The 15991-nt window shown below is 52.8% G+C and overlaps 7 protein-coding genes across 7 annotated transcripts; 4 read left to right on the plus strand and 3 right to left on the minus strand.

The window, feature by feature from the left end:
• Positions 1-373: 373 nt before the first annotated feature.
• Positions 374-2159, minus strand: BGZ61DRAFT_523502 (uncharacterized protein; the record flags this gene model as incomplete). The annotated part of the gene is made up of 3 exons (XM_046252591.1): positions 374-1375; positions 1462-1954; positions 2014-2159. The coding sequence occupies 3 exons, from the start codon at positions 2157-2159 to the stop codon at positions 374-376; spliced, it is 1641 nt and encodes a 546-aa protein (XP_046095789.1).
• Positions 2160-2573: 414 nt separating this feature from the next.
• On the plus strand, positions 2574-3609 carry BGZ61DRAFT_433394 (uncharacterized protein; the record flags this gene model as incomplete). The annotated part of the gene is made up of 2 exons (XM_046243909.1): positions 2574-2716; positions 2773-3609. Exon 2 carries the CDS (start codon positions 2839-2841, stop codon positions 3607-3609), a length of 771 nt encoding a protein of 256 aa, XP_046095790.1. The 5' UTR covers positions 2574-2716; positions 2773-2838.
• A 908-nt stretch (positions 3610-4517) lies between these two features.
• BGZ61DRAFT_499753 (uncharacterized protein) lies at positions 4518-5496 on the plus strand (the record flags this gene model as incomplete). The annotated part of the gene is made up of 3 exons (XM_046251439.1): positions 4518-4550; positions 4778-4901; positions 4985-5496. The coding sequence occupies 3 exons, from the start codon at positions 4518-4520 to the stop codon at positions 5494-5496; spliced, it is 669 nt and encodes a 222-aa protein (XP_046095791.1).
• A 368-nt stretch (positions 5497-5864) lies between these two features.
• On the minus strand, positions 5865-6562 carry BGZ61DRAFT_499754 (uncharacterized protein; the record flags this gene model as incomplete). Its single annotated transcript, XM_046251440.1, has 3 exons — positions 5865-6400; positions 6431-6485; positions 6551-6562. The coding sequence occupies 3 exons, from the start codon at positions 6560-6562 to the stop codon at positions 5865-5867; spliced, it is 603 nt and encodes a 200-aa protein (XP_046095792.1).
• A 3556-nt stretch (positions 6563-10118) lies between these two features.
• On the plus strand, positions 10119-11498 carry BGZ61DRAFT_566701 (uncharacterized protein; the record flags this gene model as incomplete). The annotated part of the gene is made up of 2 exons (XM_046255936.1): positions 10119-11191; positions 11237-11498. 2 exons carry the CDS (start codon positions 10119-10121, stop codon positions 11496-11498), a joined length of 1335 nt encoding a protein of 444 aa, XP_046095793.1.
• A 647-nt stretch (positions 11499-12145) lies between these two features.
• BGZ61DRAFT_171314 (SURF1 family-domain-containing protein) lies at positions 12146-13537 on the plus strand. The gene is made up of 4 exons (XM_046237594.1): positions 12146-12474; positions 12542-13051; positions 13126-13231; positions 13301-13537. The coding sequence occupies exons 1-4, from the start codon at positions 12240-12242 to the stop codon at positions 13398-13400; spliced, it is 951 nt and encodes a 316-aa protein (XP_046095794.1). The 5' UTR covers positions 12146-12239; the 3' UTR covers positions 13401-13537.
• On the minus strand, positions 13357-15595 carry BGZ61DRAFT_566704 (centromere kinetochore component CENP-T-domain-containing protein). Its single transcript, XM_046255937.1, has 3 exons — positions 14372-15595; positions 13662-14318; positions 13357-13604 (listed from the first exon to the last, which is right to left on the minus strand). The coding sequence occupies exons 1-3, from the start codon at positions 15127-15129 to the stop codon at positions 13439-13441; spliced, it is 1581 nt and encodes a 526-aa protein (XP_046095795.1). The 5' UTR covers positions 15130-15595; the 3' UTR covers positions 13357-13438.
• Between the last annotated feature and the right edge of the window lie 396 nt (positions 15596-15991).

The following is a 15991-nucleotide window of genomic DNA, read 5'->3' on the forward strand; positions in this document are numbered from 1 at the left end:
TATCTCTATCAAATATCTTCGATTGGATGACATTGGCATGGTTGATCTGATTTCAGAAGAGCAAATGGCAATCGAAGCGCTGCCTCAAGATGCTGATCTATTCAGCGACGACAAAGGGCCGATTGAGTACGATCCGGGTTGCACGTGGGAAGTCTGGGAAGAAAACATGATCCACTACGATCCGGCCGATCGTGGCTTTGGAGAGTTCTTCATCTACGCATCATGTCATTGGGTCGAGCATTTCGGCGCCATCTCAGCCGACCCTCTTCCAAGCCTGTCAAGCATAGAGAATCTGTGCCAAGCGGGCTCGACTCGACTTCAAAATTGGATTCAGCAAAACTGTCGTCCGGGTTGCGCAATCAAGCCCAGATTTCTATTTGACAGTAGCCTGTATGATCCCCTTAGCATCACTTCGCGCTTGATCAGTTGCCGTTGAGATAGGCCGAGCTTGTAGACAAGGCCGGTTCGAGGTCCATTCTCGTATGATGAACTCCTTCACCGACTGGTGTATCAGTTGAACTTGACGCTTCTTCACATCGCTGAAATCTACACGAGCAATGAACGGGTGAATAAAACTCATCAACCTCTGATGGTCTACCAAATCAGCAAGGGCGGCCACGGTGGTTACCTCCTGTTGGGCCGTACCCAATGCCACTGCCCAGGCGAGTTCCAGTATGCTCAGTGGCCTGCGAGCGATGGCGAGAAGTTTCAAGGCTGTGCTGGCAAGCTCCTGATTTTCAGGGTCATTTGAAGTGCATTGTGAAAACAAAGTGGCATAAAGCTTTGAAAGCTGCCCGGGTAGTGGTAGTTCTTCCAAAAAGAGTCGCATTGGACCAGGCGCCCTGATCCCCCGAACTTCGATAAGTCCGATTATCATCTTCGACCATATTGCGCTTCCTTGGGCCGAACGAGATAGGGTCTCTATGACAAGTGCTTTGACATTTTTTGACAGATAGGTCAGTTGTCTCTCGACTGCTTTCTCAACGATGATACCATCCCGCTTAGCGTCGGAACTCAGATCAATCCTGGCCATCTCGTCCATCTGCCGCAAGATCTCTTCTTGAGGGCGGGAAGACAAGAGAGATTTGAGCCTCGGGATCTTTTGCGACAAAGTTTTCAACAAGTCGAGAAGGATGGTGCAGGCCCTATCGCACTCATCCAGACCATCAATGAGGGAAAAAACTGGACGATCGATTGTTTCCAGCACCTTTTGCAGGAGCTCTTCCAGCTGCTCGATATTTGCTGCTGGCTCGACATTCCCAGAAGCCTGAGCCTCCTTATACCACCCGAAGAAAGCGATGTAGGCAATTTGCTCCAGCATTTCCCCGATTTGTTTTGCGAACTCCAGATCGGCAGTTGCAAAGCTGATAGCAATCTGCACAGACATAATACGAGTCAGTTCCTCTGACACCATCATGACGGAAATCTGCAAAGGGCAGTGTTTGGATGAGCCAAGCTTACCGCTGTCACGCTTCTTACCACACTAAAAACCGTTGTTGCAGTTGGTTCAAGACTTGTCAATGGACTGGCCAAGTCCAACGCCAGCTTGAACGTCTGAAGCGGCACTTGTATGGATTGCAAATATTTCACGCCTCTCAAGAAGGCGGATTCCTGAGTTGCTTCCATGTCGATTTCTTCGAGTTCTCTGAAAAGCTGCGCGACGTTCTTGCCCTTGAGAATAGCAACGTCTATGTCTTCCCCGAGACTGTCAACCGCCTCCCGGTAGACTGCACTCCAAAGGTCTGAAGAAGCAACGCTATGCATGTCATGACCAATAGTCGACCGATCTGGAGTGAAATCCTGGTCGAGATGGTCCGTGTGGAGAGCGACTTGATCCGTTTCGTCTTGAGCTGCATCATGGCCGGGGTTGGTCGACCCTCCTGGAGGGGCATCATTCGCGTGATTGGAAGGCAGGGAGTCGGCAGTGGATCCCGCATCGTGGAGTGAAGTTGCACTGCTAACCTGATTAGTACAGCCTTACTGGTAAGCTTAAGTATTCAAGATGCCACTCACTTGGTCGCCAGATCTGCATCTTCTCGGGTACTTGAAGGTGAGTGAATGCTGCCATCGTTTAAAGGATTGCGGGATTTGCGACGAAATCTATTTAATCGCTCGCGTAACCCAAGCCGGGAGCCTTCATTCTGGGTTGAAGGCGTCATGGTACGTGAAACTGGAATTCCAACTGTCTCGAAGCTTGGCAAGCTCTGGTGAGCTTTGGTAAGCTTTACCAAAGTGTGGGAAGAGTTCAGTCCCATTTCCTACCCCGCTTTTGACCAAGCCCTGCCCGTTTACACAATTGTACCTCCTCATGCCTGAGGTATAAAATCATCCCATAGCTTACCTAGGTACCTAGGTCGGTGCCACCCAAGGTAGGTAGGTAGGTAGGTACCTACCTTAGGTAGAGTAAGGTACCTACTTAGGCAGGTAGGGACCTAAGGTAAGTACCTACCTAAGGCAGGTAAGTGCCTATCTACCTAAGGTAGGTACTAATCGATCAGCATCATGTGACGTCCCCGACCAAAAGCTGCTGGAAGCACCAGGGTTCGCAACCCCGCTCCCCGCCCACCTCTCTCAAACACACCAGCCGGGAAGAGGGCAAGTGCGAGCAGCTGATCTGCCAGATCCCCCGATCCCCCACCTTTTGTCAGAAAGCTACCAAGTACGCTCCCAGAAAGCTACGCTCCAGAGGAACGCGTTGCGATCAGTAGGTGCCTAGGTGAGAAAAGTATACGCAACGCAACCTATGCGAAGACCGTCTGACTCCCGCCTCAGCCAGAATTTTCATCACACGCATCACGAGTCTTTGAGAACATTCTACGCCAGCAACATAGGCTCATCATGGATTCCGAAATTGGGAGCACTCAGATCTCGAACGCGACCTCCCCCCCCGGAAGCGCCTCTTTCCCTTCACCAACCCCTGACCATCATCCCGTGCCAAAGGCGTCACTGCCAGCGACCTCGGGCACGGTTAGCTTTGTTAGCTTGCCCAAAAAGATTCGCCAGGACATCTACAAACGAGTCCTCTTGATGAGGCACTCCATCTTTCTCTTTCAAGACAGGGGATCTCGAGTTGAGACGTTTGCACCCGACAAACCTCGCCGATGGCTTGCATTACTGCATGTCAACCGACAGGTATCCGACGAGGCAAGGGCAGTGCTGTATGACATACACCGTTTCGTTTTGCTGGATACGACGCAGCAACAACTTGGACTCCTACGGTCCTTCCTAACTGGCATCGGATCTGTGAATGCAGGTTTCGTGTCCCACCTCTGTATCAACTTCCCAGTCGCAGAGAGGATGGAAGATCGACCCAGGGAGGTCAAGATTAGGGAAGATGGCTTGCAGAGTTTGAGACTTCTGCAAGAAAAGTGCACCAACCTAACGACGCTGGAAACTTGGATTCACAGCGAGAATTCCAGGTTTTTGACCGAGACAGACGAGGACGGCTCACGGTTGGTCCAAGAGGCATTGCCGCAAATTGATGCGCAGCTAAAAGTTATTTTTTCACTGAACAAGATCATCGTCAGAGTCCATGTTCAAAGCCTACCCCCTTTGGTAATGGAGTTAATGCGAGGACTGGGATGGATTGTCGTGTTCGGCGACCGGTGATGGAATTGGTCAGGGCGATCAAGTAGCGACTGAATGAATCCGAATCCTCGTTCGGGTTCTTTGCCTGGACCAAAATCGATGATTACTTAAATTTGGAGTCGATGTATTCCTGTCTGCTGCTCCCTGGTAAGTGAGCAAGTGGCTGACATATGCCTGTTGCGGCATGAGCTGGCTCTGAGGTGCTGATTCTGGCCGGACACGAAGCGACAGTGGGTGGCTTCTTACTCGAGACTGATGAAGAAAAAGGGCAAAGGGGCGGGACGGATCTTGTTCTCGGGAAACGTAGGATTCTCTTCTAATTTTGGTCGTAGACACGTTCAAGCCCTGTCGGGGTCTCGTGGATGGCGCGCTGCAATTGTTTCTCGTTCACCCACCCTCCTCAGGGACCACCATCCTCAGGGAATCCCCTTGCAGGAACCGCATCTGCGAAGAAGTGGGCGACTTTCGTATCCTGGACGAGGGTAGGGAATTGTCCTGCCCTGCCTTGCCGAACCCTCCGTTGATCCACACCAACTTCACCGCGCATGCGGGGACAACGGAGCATCCCAGTCACAGGTGCATTCGCTTGGTCGGCAGTCCGGCTCTCAGAGTTGCCAACATACAGGGATGGGCCACTCATTAAGATCCCCCCACCGGGCGATGCGCCCCAGACCAAAGGGATAAGCATAAGAAGAATGCTTGTGTTAGTGTTGGTGTTGGTGTTGGTGGGCCCGTTTTGGGCCTAGTTGAGCCCCATTTTCTGCCCCGACGCCTCTGGGAAGTTCCCATATATTAGAGACTGTAGATATCCCGCGTGAGTGGCAGACTTGGAGACAACATCACCCTGCGCCTGTGCCTGCGCCTTCGCCTGCTCCCAAGTTCTCTTTGGGACAGCCAGGGGTCCAGATTCCAACAATCCCTGCCAAGAAATGGTTTATAACCGGACTAGCTTGAGATGGGCGGTGCGGTTGAGCGACTATTGGGATCTAGAACGGCGCCGCCCGTTACGCTTAATTATTGTTCGCCACTTGAGGATCGATAAAGAGAAAGGGGCAATCCCGCCTAGATTGCTCCTGAACTCTTTGTCTTGCTATTCGGCTTCTTTGATTCCATTGTCTCCAATTCTCTGATAGCGTGAACATCCTCCCTCAGAACAGCGACCATGATCAAGTTAGCGCTTCTCCACTAGCTGGCGGCTGCTGCTACTGTGCTCGCCGCGCCTGCGGCTGATGACTTCAGCTCCCTTGATGCGCGAGCCTGTACCACTCCATCAAATTCACTGAAGAATCCTAGTTTTGAGTCGAATGGGTTAAGTAAGTCCAACACGAGCGGGATTCCATTTCGTCACCATCAGCCATTGATTCTCTACCCTAACCGACGTCGCTAATGCAGTCAGGTTCTTGGGTCTTCAAGCCCACGTACCCGAAGCTCGGCAGCGCGGCGGTTGTAAGCCCTGGCTACAAGAGCGACCATGCTGTCCAGGTCTGGGCTACCTCCGGTGCAAATGATCCCACGAGCTACAACAAGCTGCAACAGACATTCAAGATCTGCAAGGCTTCGCGCTTCCAGCTGTCGTGGTCCATGGCCCTCAAGGACGGAGCCACGTACACAGCGCCTCGTACTCCTGGAATGTATGTCGAGGTCAAGGCGCCAGATGGGCTATGGTACCAACTAGGCTCTTTCAGCTTCGGATCCAAGACGTACAACAGCACCATCTTTTCCCCGAACATGAAGGGCACCCACAAGGTCAACGAATGGGCGAATTATGTTGCGGACTTTCCGAATTCGCAGACGGGCACATGGACTGTGTCCATGGAGTGGTATGCCATGACTCCTGTTACTGCCGGTAAGACTACGACACTGAAGCTGAAGCTTGACAACTTTGCTGTGAAGCCTAAGCCGACATGATTCATCTATAAGCGCATAGGCTCGCATAGGCTCTATGTTATATAGTGGGCTTTCTTCTCAAGTGCGTTAAATACCCTCTATAGTAATGTTAGAACACATGAGGTAGTGAGATCCCGGAAACCGACCGTCTTACGTGTCAAGGCGCATCCTTCGATCCTTGGGCATACCGTTGTACTATTCTTTCCTGTTCAGCTTCTGTGAATCAGGTAAAACTTGGCAATCTCTTGAATTCACTACTTTGTAAAATCCCTATGCATTTGCATAAAGATACTGGGAAAACCCTGTGGGAAACCCAGCACCGAGGGCCGAGTCATGTGCTAACCTCAAACACTAGCCGCACTTGATGAACTTTCCATCTTGCTCCATGTCTAATCGCACCCATGAGTGCCGTCGCCTGTATGGGAACCGTCTCGATCCGAGTAACAGTATTCCACACAGGTGCAGAAGTCGTCTCCATCCGTGCTGAACACCCACATCGCAGGAATGAGCCGCTGCGTATCGACAGCCCCTTGAGGCATCATGGTGTTTGAGGTGCCCTCGGTCACCTCAACCGACACATCTGGATCGCGCGATTCCAATAGCCGGAGTCCAAGAACCTCATCCAGTCCATTCTGGTGCAAGAAAGCCGACAACTGCTGCAGAAACTCGGCGTTTGACTCCGTTGACGGCTCCTCTGCTGTGAAGTCAAATTCGTAAGGCAGCAAATCCCCGTTCAGGAACCGCAGTGATCGCGGCACAATGACGCCATTGTACTTCTTCAGTACAGGGTCGGTGTCGCCGCCAGTCTGCCACGGGCTTGACACGTTCCGGATATCCACAAGGCGCTCCGTAGGCTTGATTGAAAAGTGCTTGTGCAACAGGGCAACGCCATAGGCTTTGTTGATCTTGTGGCGCATGAAGATGTCTCAAATCGGGCCAGTGATGATGTTCTCACCACCGCTGTCTTGAAGCCGCTGGCTCGCAGACTTGAGGCCGGGAAGCGAATTGTACTTCCGGGGTGTACGCCGCCCTAATTCTGATCAACAACTAGCACTCTGGCAGGGAAAGGAAAAACATACTCAGCCATTTCTGGTTTCTCGGTCGATCAGGAATCCAGGGAACTCAGGGCTGATGGAATGGCACAGCTCTTTACTTTACGTCAGTAGGCTGCAATGCCACCTATTTATGTTTTTTCCCCATATAGACCAGCTGTCTGACTCTGTACGTGATGTTCATGATCCTCCCCATCAGAAGGTCACGCCAAAGCAGGGGGTAGCTACCGTAGAAATCAGGCCGTTTGCCTGTGCGCCAGAGACCTTGCACATTAACACAATGTATGACTGCAGACGTGGGAATATATGGCTTCTTCGTTCGCTGCTTGGACGACTGGATTCACATGAGATGAAGTCTTGCTTGCTTCCCCTTGAACCACGACCACCGTGTTACCTGAAGAGCAGCGTTCATTTGAGGACGATAGCATACGCCGTTGTAGTGCGCTGTGGCTCTTGTGCTGGATTGTGCTGTCATCATTAGCGTATAGGTGAATCACGTTGTGCTAGTACTTGCGATACTTGCGGTACTGTACCTGCGCGACTTCAACAATGCTCTACGACGGTCCCGAAGCCAACCCAATTCTCTCTAGAGGCGCTTCAGGGTGGCGATTGACTCTTGCTCAACCCTTTGAGTGACAGCGGTAACTACCGGTGAACACGATGTCCGCAAGTGACGCGAGGAACGCAAGTAACGATAACGCAAGTCGAAAGGCGCCAAGAACAAACAGCCAGCAGAGACGCACTAGGCTAAGTTCTACACAATCGATGTAGCGGAGAGGGATACAGTGTGTGGCGAGTCGGCGTGAATTAAGCCAGGCAAGAATGGATACCGATCGAGTGCGCCGAGCCGGAGAACTTCCCTCGGATCGGGCACGAGTGTCTAGCAAAATGCCGTTTTGACAATCATCCCATCACAACAACTTTCATCTGAACAAATTTTCAACATGGCGAGTATCATCCGCAAAGCTATTCTGGTTTAAAAATAGCCCTGCGGATGATAGTCGACATGTTGAAAAGTTGTTCAGATGAAAGTTGCTGTGATGGGATGATTGTTAGAAGGGAAGTTAGTCCCTTGACGATGGGAGACGCCAGTCTCCCTTCTATCTTATTGCTCGAAATAAGGTTACTATCTCAAGGTCGTTGACTGCAGACAATAGGGTTGTTGACTGACCCTATTGTCTACAGACAGCAGGGTTGAAGTCAGAAAAGTTAAATTAAAGCTTCAGGCAGAGACCAGTGTGCAATAACCTTATTGCTCATCTACTGTTTCTTCTGGTGCTGGTTGTAGCACTTATTGTTTATCTCTGCTGTTTGAGAATACTGTATGGCTTTAATATATCTGATGATATTGAGTAGAGCTAAAAAAAAAACCAATACTCGGTCTTTTTATGACTGGTGGTGGACAACATCCAGCTTCCTTGTAGACATTCCAAAGACGGTGTTCTTTGCTACCGGACCTAGAGAGCCGCCGACATACAACGGGCCGTTCAGGTAGGGGCAATAGTCCCAAGAAGTGGTAATGTCGTGAAAGTGCCATAGAGATGTTAGTTCGTCAGCATTCATCTACCCAGAGCCGTGCGCCCATATCTCAGAGTGTGGTCGCGTGCCCGGGCTCATCTGGTACTTGTAATACGGAGTACTTGGAGCGGGGAAGACAAGGACGAAGACTTACAAAACTTGTGAGAAGGAATACAGCCGGCCGGGAGACACGTGCAGTCACATGTGTGGTAGTTGATGTCACATCAGAGAGCCGTTTGCTCTGTGCTGGGCTTGATGCAAGGTAGGTTACTCGCTCCCATTCCAACGTCCTACGTCAAGACGAACCTGCAGATTAGTCCTGATGCAGCACATGAGTTTCAACTAAAACTGATCTCCGCAAAGGTGTATTGCGGTGCATGTAATGCCGACGGCATCACAGTACAGTTCGTTTGGTGTTGTTGGGCACGCGGTGGTGATGGGCGATCATTTGAACTTATTACAACCAGCTCAACACGTACTCTTGATCGTAAACCAGGAATCATAGTGCCCGCTAATAATTCATCACCCAGTATTTGGTGCAATACGTAGCTCGGTAAGAAGCCCTAAATACGCCGAAATGTCGAGTGCAAGATTGCGCCCTCCTCTCTTAAACGGGATCCAGTCGCTTTCCTTCTCATTGTTAAGACGGTCGAGTGCATTGTAATTGACCACCAACTTGGTCTCTACCGGCAAGAGTTCATCTTCACACAGATTCAACGTCCATAAAATATCTCCCCGTAAGCCCATGAGCCAAGGATGTACAGCCACCAGGTGGTCATGAACCGTAACGTATGGGTGTTCTGCAGCTCGAACCACCAGAGGTGGCATCTCCTTCGGCCGATCCGTGCCGCAGCATCACACCAGCTTTTGGCCCTCATATTCCCCGTCCTCATCATACAAAAAGCCGAAGGCAATAAGTGGGGGAAGGATTCAGGGCCAATTTACTGAATCGATACAGTAGTTGATACACCCTAGCAGTTACAGACGACACTCGAGGCTCGCTAAGGGGCTCTTGTGAAATGCCATGCCAGCGTGTGCAATCTAGGGTCCGCTGCAGGTAGGGCTCGGTAAAATCCTCCAGGACGAAGACGTTGTTCTCCAGGGGGCCTTGAATGGACCAGAAAAGGCGTCGTGCCGCCTTCGTGTGTCTAGCCAACTGCTGGACTCGGCGATACGTGTTGTAGGAGGGCAAAACGGCTGGGCGCAAGGGTTGAATAGCAGGTTTTGAGACAGAGAAAACAAGCTTGAACGTGTTTAGTAAATGTAGCCTCGTGCCACTTCCCTACTCAGCACAACTCTGCGTCACGGCCTGGTCTATGATCAAGACGTTATTTGATCACTTACTACACCGCGATAAGGCAATACTAGTTTATGAGGCATACCTTGTCCTATCTAGCATGTTGATGCAGTTCGGGATGTCGCGCGGCCAGGATCTGGCACACCCTAGACATCAACACCAAACTCCGAGAGCACAGGTGATCTGTCAAGCGCGAAACAGACAAGTTCGCTGTACCTAGAGGGAACAAGGTGGAAATGTATATTTAATCCCAGCACTCTGGCCAATTGCGCGACCTAGGGGAGCTGTAAACTCTGCCGAGTTGACCTCACCCACCCTATCCAGCACCATGTCCATGTAAGCCGGGTATTCACACAAACAGGCCCCCTCCTATCAGCTTCCCTTGTCATTGGCAAGCTGCACTGTAACACACCGCGATCACGACACGGAAATGGCATCGGAGTCGCATTCCATACCACACAAGTGAGGCCCGGAATTGCATTTCTCTGATCCCCGGCCGTTGATCAAATCAAGGCCCTCTCCCAGCCTGCATGATTCTGCACCTCTGTAGGCCCCCAACAAAGAAGTGCCCAACAGTGTGCTTTGGGCATTAAAATGCCGCCTGTTGCACTTTGAGTGTATAAGGCCTCAAATGATGGACAGCAATTTCTCGCATCCTCTGCTCATTAGATGCTCGCTCATGACAAAAATCATCGAGTCCTTCTGTTGTTCGCTTTCGTCTCGCCATCAACTAAACCTAAGCTCCTGTCAAATTTACCAAGCAATCAACTTTCACGATGAGTAGCGAACCGATCAAGACCTGCATCTTCTTCATGGATAACTCCAACATCTGGATCCGGGCTCAAAAGTTGGCCGCGTCGGGCAATGGCAACATGCCCAAACTAAGAGGCGGCGACTCCGACCCGCGCCTCAGAATTAGGATCGGTAAATTGGTCGACATGCTCCGAAATGACCGTTTCCAAGGTCCTTCGTTTCTTTATGGGTCTGGGCTACGGCCCGATAGTTCAGTATTGGAAGAGTATAGCAAATTCAACTTCCAGTCCAAGATCTACGATCGCTACCATGGTGCAGAGAAGGAGGTGGACACGTCTATGGCGGCAGATCTGGGCTATGAGGCCGCTAAGCTCACATTCGAGGCCAAGCCTTGGAACGTCAGACAACAGAAAGCCAACACCACGTTTGTCATCACTACCGGAGACCGCGATATGCTCCCGCCTGTTAAGAAAGTGCTGGACTGTGGTATCCGAGTGGAGCTCTGGGCCTGGAAGTCAGGGGCCTCATCAGACTACTTGAAGTTGCAGTCCCAGAATCCGCTACTCTCAGTAAGATATCTGGACTGTCTGTTCGAGGAAATTTCCTTTATGAATTTTCACTCTACCCGAGATGTTGATGAATTTGACCCTGGTAAAACGATTATACTCTGCTGCTCTGATATGCTGAGAAGAGAGGATCTCGAATCTTCCATTTGCAAGCAGCTCGTTGAGTTCCGCTACTTATTCTACATCACGATTTCCAAGACGGGGGAGGATATAATTGTGGAGTTTCCGGGGATTGAGAGCATCGAGGGTATGATTGTCAAGGTACGAGACTTGTTTAAGGATATATTAACTGTGCTGTCATGGCCCGAATACGCAAGTCATCTCAATGAGAAAACACCAGCCATGCTCGAAGACAGTAACAGATATGCTCCGTTGGTGGATGAGGATGAGCGGCGCTCCACCGGCAACGAGGCAAAAGAAGGACACGAACCTGTCGAGAGCAAAGCCAAGTCGCACGGCAGTACCAACCATGGGGGGAACGACGAGGTTCAACGTCTCGACGACGCCGACAAAGAAGACGACGGGCCCTGGTAAATGGTGACTCGATCCGACCCGAAAGCAGCCCGCCGTCGCAGCACACGCCAAAGTCTGCCATGCGCCGAAGGCATCCGCTGCGCGAAACGAGGCGATTGCGGGTCCCGGCACAGCGACCAGGAGCGGAAACTGTTCCAGAAATATCCAGATCGGGATTTCAGGTGGTGGAAAACGCAGGAGTGCCAGTTCAAAAGGTGCAATAACCGCGGGAGAGAATGCGGGTATGCTCACGGAAAGGAAGAAGCATGGTGCACAAGGTGCCGTTGTGAAGGTCACTTCCCTACAGAGTGCCCTTATTGGTGATGGGGCTTTGTGGGTAGCATATCGACTCAGTAAATTGGCCCTGAATCCTTTCCCTACTTATTGCCTTCGGGTTTTTTTATATCTAATAATTTAGGAAATCCAACTACTATATAGCTTAGCTTTAGTCCGTACAAACAGGGCCAATTTATCGAGTTGATGCGGTAGTGCGTCGGTGATCAAAGTCGCCCAACTGGCTTGATCAAGGAGATCTAGGTCTGGTTCCATAACCTCATCTTTCTGGCGATAAGTTTAGCTTCAGGTTCCCTCTGGAAGAGGGCTTTAATTTTGGTTATTTCTTCTCCTTTACCAAAATGCCATTGTTGGCAATTGACTTTTATTTTGGCCATTTTGACTTCCTGAGCTGTTTTGGGATCCTAGAGCTGCCGTGCTTGTTGTGTTCTTCCTCTGATGAAGGAGTGGGTGGATGACGGGTCCGGATCAATTCGTCGCGAGAGCGGCAGACGGAAGAAAAACAGCACAGCCATTGATTCTAAAGAGATAAAGAAGATATATCCAAGAGACCCGATTGATGCGCGAGGCATTCCATCTTGGAGCTCAAGATATTGTAGTTCGCAGCCAGTTGTCAGTCACAGGCCCCGCCCAGTGGATCCGCTCCCCAGTCCGAAGCTTCCCACCATCCCACCACCGCCGACATCATCACCAGAGACCTCGCCCGCCCGACTCCACGGCCTCCCTCCGCAACCCGCTCCTCAGCCCGCCAATGCGCCGTCGCCCGCCGCAATGAACGCGCCTAAGAACCTGCTCCTGCGCAGCCTGCGAGCGGCCCGGCCCGTCGCCCGGTGCGCCCGCGTCGCCCGGCCCGCGCCGCCGCGAAGGCCCTTCACCACCTCGTCAGCCCGCTGCAATAAGGACCCTGGACCGCCGGCTGAAGACCCCAACTTCGTGTCCATCCTCGAGACTCCTCCGCAGATCGTCCGCGCCGGCAAGCGCCATGGCCCCGGGCTCATCATCCTCGGTATACCTCTTTCTCTCCTTCTCCTCTCCGTCGGACCACTCCAGCTAACCGCCCCCTCGCACCGCAGCCATCATCCCCATCACCGCCTTCATCCTCGGCTCATGGCAGGTCCAACGCCTGGGCTGGAAGTCGGAGCTGATCGCCAAGTTCGAGGACCGCCTCGTGCGCGACCCGCTGCCGCTGCCGCCGACCATCGACCCGGACGCCGTCAAGGACTTCGACTTCCGCCGCGTCTACGCAACCGGCCACTTCCGCCACGACCAGGAGATGCTCGTCGGCCCGCGCATGCGTGACGGCACCGACGGCTTCATGGTCGTCACGCCGCTCGAGCGCAAGGGCGGCTCCACGATTCTCGTCAACCGCGGCTGGATCGACAAGAAGCACCGGAATCGCCGCTCGCGACCCGACGGCCTCCCCACCGGTGAAGTCACTGTCGAGGGGCTGCTGCGTGAGCCCTGGAAGAAGAACATGTTTACTCCGGAAAACAGGCCAGAGAGGGGCGACTTCTTTTTCCCCGACGTCAAGCAGATGGCTGAGCTGACGGGCAGCCAGCCTGTCTGGGTCGAGGCAACTATGGGTATGTCTATGGACGCTGCCCTCGATTCATGAGGCTACTGGTCCGTTTAGTCCATCGTCGCTAACGGGTAGCAGAACCCGAGTTCATGCAGATGGTCGACTATGAGGCACGCGGTATTCCCTATGGGCGAGCCGCTGAGGTGAACCTCCGCAACAACCATGCCCAGTACATCTTCACGTGGTATGTTGATATCCTCCTTCATCCCTATCCCCGTCTTCCTCATCCATGACTCTAACTGGGTCCTCTTAGGTATGGCCTATGTGCGGCCACCTCTATCATGTTGTTCATGGTGGTCAAGAAACCCTCGTCAGACATTGCACGTCGTGTGGCCCGCTCCAAGGGTTTCTAGGCTGGAAACAACCACCCTATTCATGTCCATGTAAAAACTCATGTAACCTCTGTAACTTCCTCTTCGTCGTCTTCCCGCGCCCGCTTTGCACGACGCTGCTTAGTAGGTTGCGGAACGGGCATCCTCAGCTCCTGGAGCAGTTCTCGTGGAAGGTGTCTCTGCGCCAGGGAGAACATGGTAGACCGGGACCCGATCTGGCGTTGCCTGTACGATATTTAGCATTTAGACCACCAAAACAAGGAGCTGATACCCGTTACATACCTCTTCATTAGCGTCACAACGTCACTCTCCTCGATGGTTTTGCGCTTGGCGTGGTCAGCATAGGCGCCGAGATCGTCTCCCAACTGCTCAAAGAACCACTCGGATGCCTGCGCGAGAGCATCGAGGGTGTCTGCCGAAACCCGCTGGTTGGTAAGTCCCGACGATTGCAGCGCGGTTTGTGCGACCCTTTTGACAAAGGATGTAGGCAGCGCTGGATACTCAATGCCGTGTCTCGATATCCGCTTCTTGTTTCTCCTGGCCTTCCGCGCTGCTTTCGCTCTGGCAGTATCCGGTTCCACTCTGTAAGGCTCTGGTTCTACTCTGGTAGGCTCTGGTTCTACTCTGGTAGGCTCATCTTCCATGATTAAGCTGTGGTCATCAATACCTCCTGCATCAAAGTCGAAGCCTTCTGTGTCGAAACCGGGTCCGCCATTGTCCGAGTCCGAGTCACCAAGCGCAACATCCCCCATCGCCTCCCGCTGTGCGTCAGCCATGGCCTCGGTAACGGAGCGGTCGATTATGGGCGATGTTTGGGGCATGTCTGCATCCGGCTCTGACATGAGGAACGTAGTTTGGTCACCAACCCCATCGGGAATCTCGAGATTGAAGTCGTTGTCGAGGGCCATGGTCAGTGGTCGTGTTTGGTCAGCTTCGATTCTGCGACGGATTAGAATTTGTGCTCTTCTTCATTTGGCATAACAGTTCCTTACCTCTCGAGGGCCGAATCATCATCGCTAGCATGGACTTGGAGATCGAGGTCGTCCAGCAGTCCAGGGAAGAAGTCAGACACCTGGCCAACCTCGTTCGTAAGATCATTGAAGGCATCGCTGACGCGTACGCTTCCAAAGCTACTCCGTGACAATCTAGATTGGTCGTTGGCAAAACGTCGAGGCAGCTCGACTGACCCAACCGTAAAGTTTTCATCCTCAACTACTGAAAGGCGGGGCGGCCGCAGGTCTTCGTCCGAGCCGTCCTCGTCATCCACATCGATAGGCAACGTGAGCTCCGGTGGATCAATTGGCAAGTCATCGTCAGTGTCATAGTCCAGGTCGTCACCGTCGTCCTCCTCCCGTATAGGGGCGATATTGGACTTCTCGTCTGGTGAAGAGGAGGACGAGGCGGCGGGCTGGGTGGACCGCGGGATAACCCTACTAAGCTGGCGCAACAGATCCAAGGGCGACTCGCGCTGCTGCATCAAGCTGCGGCGGCGGTTCTTGCCAGGCGTGAACATGGCGGTGCGACGCTGGTTCAGCGCGCGGCGAGCGGCTTTGGCATGCGGCGTGGGCGCATTGTTCCGTTGGCTGGCGGAGCCCGGCGTGGCGCGGCGGATCGAGTTGCGCAGGTCTCGCGGGGCGCTGCGGTCGAGGGGCGTGTGGACGGCGCGGCGAGCGGAGAGTGGGTCACCATTGCCGACACGTCGACTGGGGGTTCGCGACGGGGTTTTGGCGGTGGGAGTGAGGTTGTCCATGGCGGCGGTGGTGATGAGGCTGAGCGGGAGGGATCGCGGCCTCGACCGCTCGGGGGTTGATTCGCGAGCAGGCGGGGAGGATTGGGGGCGGTGATCGGACGGCAATGAAACGGCGAGCGCGGGGGTTCGCTTAGATTGGAGGTCGGAGAATTAGGAGTGAAACTTTCGATCTGCCTGGCAGCGGCTGTGACGGATGTTGTTGTGGTGGTAGTAGTGGTAGTGGTTGTGCGATGTCATGTAAGTTGGAGACGTGCAAAGTGGGAACGCGACAAGCTCGTCGCCCCAAAAGACGCGACACATCCGGCTGTGGGTGGTACAGTGGTGCTACGTACCTGGGTAGGTTCTGTACCAGGGGAGGTGGAGGAGTGGTGGGGGTGCACGGTCCCACACCCAGACAGAGCTCCCTCCGGCAGATGGAACCGCAAACACCAAAGAATGAGACGTGATGAGACGATTATTGTCCGTCGTAAGACTTGGGTGAAATCATTGGAACACTACGTTACATTGGGTTGTTTCTTTTCTGTCTGATCTTGCCTCGGGTGCTTTCCGGGCTTACAAACCAATGGTAGCTGATGCACAGTCCATCTGTTGACATACGTTGTGCATGTGTCTGGTAGAGTAGCGTTTGACAGAGAGACTGGCGGAGACTGAGAGAGACTGAGAGAGACTCAGGTAAACTTGGTCAAGTCAGGCGTTTTAAATACACAAAATATTACAATACTGTTAAAATGCTTCTCCTCCTGTTAATCTAGTATGACAGCACACGGCACGGCCCGTTCGTCCCTCTGTGCTCGACGCCATCATCACCGCTTCACCATGGCCGCAGTTGCGTGCGCACAGGTGGTGGCCGGGGTGTCCCGTG

The sequence above is a fragment of the Ilyonectria robusta genome (assembly GCF_021365365.1).
Source record: "Ilyonectria robusta strain PMI_751 chromosome Unknown BGZ61scaffold_40, whole genome shotgun sequence".
NCBI lineage: Eukaryota > Fungi > Ascomycota > Sordariomycetes > Hypocreales > Nectriaceae > Ilyonectria > Ilyonectria robusta.

What these genes read in the sequence shown, in the direction of transcription:
- BGZ61DRAFT_171314 (XM_046237594.1), top strand. Translation starts at nt 12,240, where the DNA reads ATGAACGCGCCTAAGAACCTGCTCCTGCGCAGCCTGCGAGCGGCCCGG. An exon ending in CCCCGGGCTCATCATCCTCG is followed by an intron (nt 12,475 to 12,541) that starts GTATACCTCTTT and finishes CTCGCACCGCAG; the next exon opens with CCATCATCCCCATCACCGCC. An exon ending in CTGGGTCGAGGCAACTATGG is followed by an intron (nt 13,052 to 13,125) that starts GTATGTCTATGG and finishes AACGGGTAGCAG; the next exon opens with AACCCGAGTTCATGCAGATG.
- BGZ61DRAFT_566704 (XM_046255937.1), bottom strand. Translation starts at nt 15,129, where the DNA reads ATGGACAACCTCACTCCCACCGCCAAAACCCCGTCGCGAACCCCCAGT. An exon ending in GATGATTCGGCCCTCGAGAG is followed by an intron (nt 14,319 to 14,371) that starts GTAAGGAACTGT and finishes AATCCGTCGCAG; the next exon opens with AATCGAAGCTGACCAAACAC. An exon ending in GTTGTGACGCTAATGAAGAG is followed by an intron (nt 13,605 to 13,661) that starts GTATGTAACGGG and finishes AATATCGTACAG; the next exon opens with GCAACGCCAGATCGGGTCCC.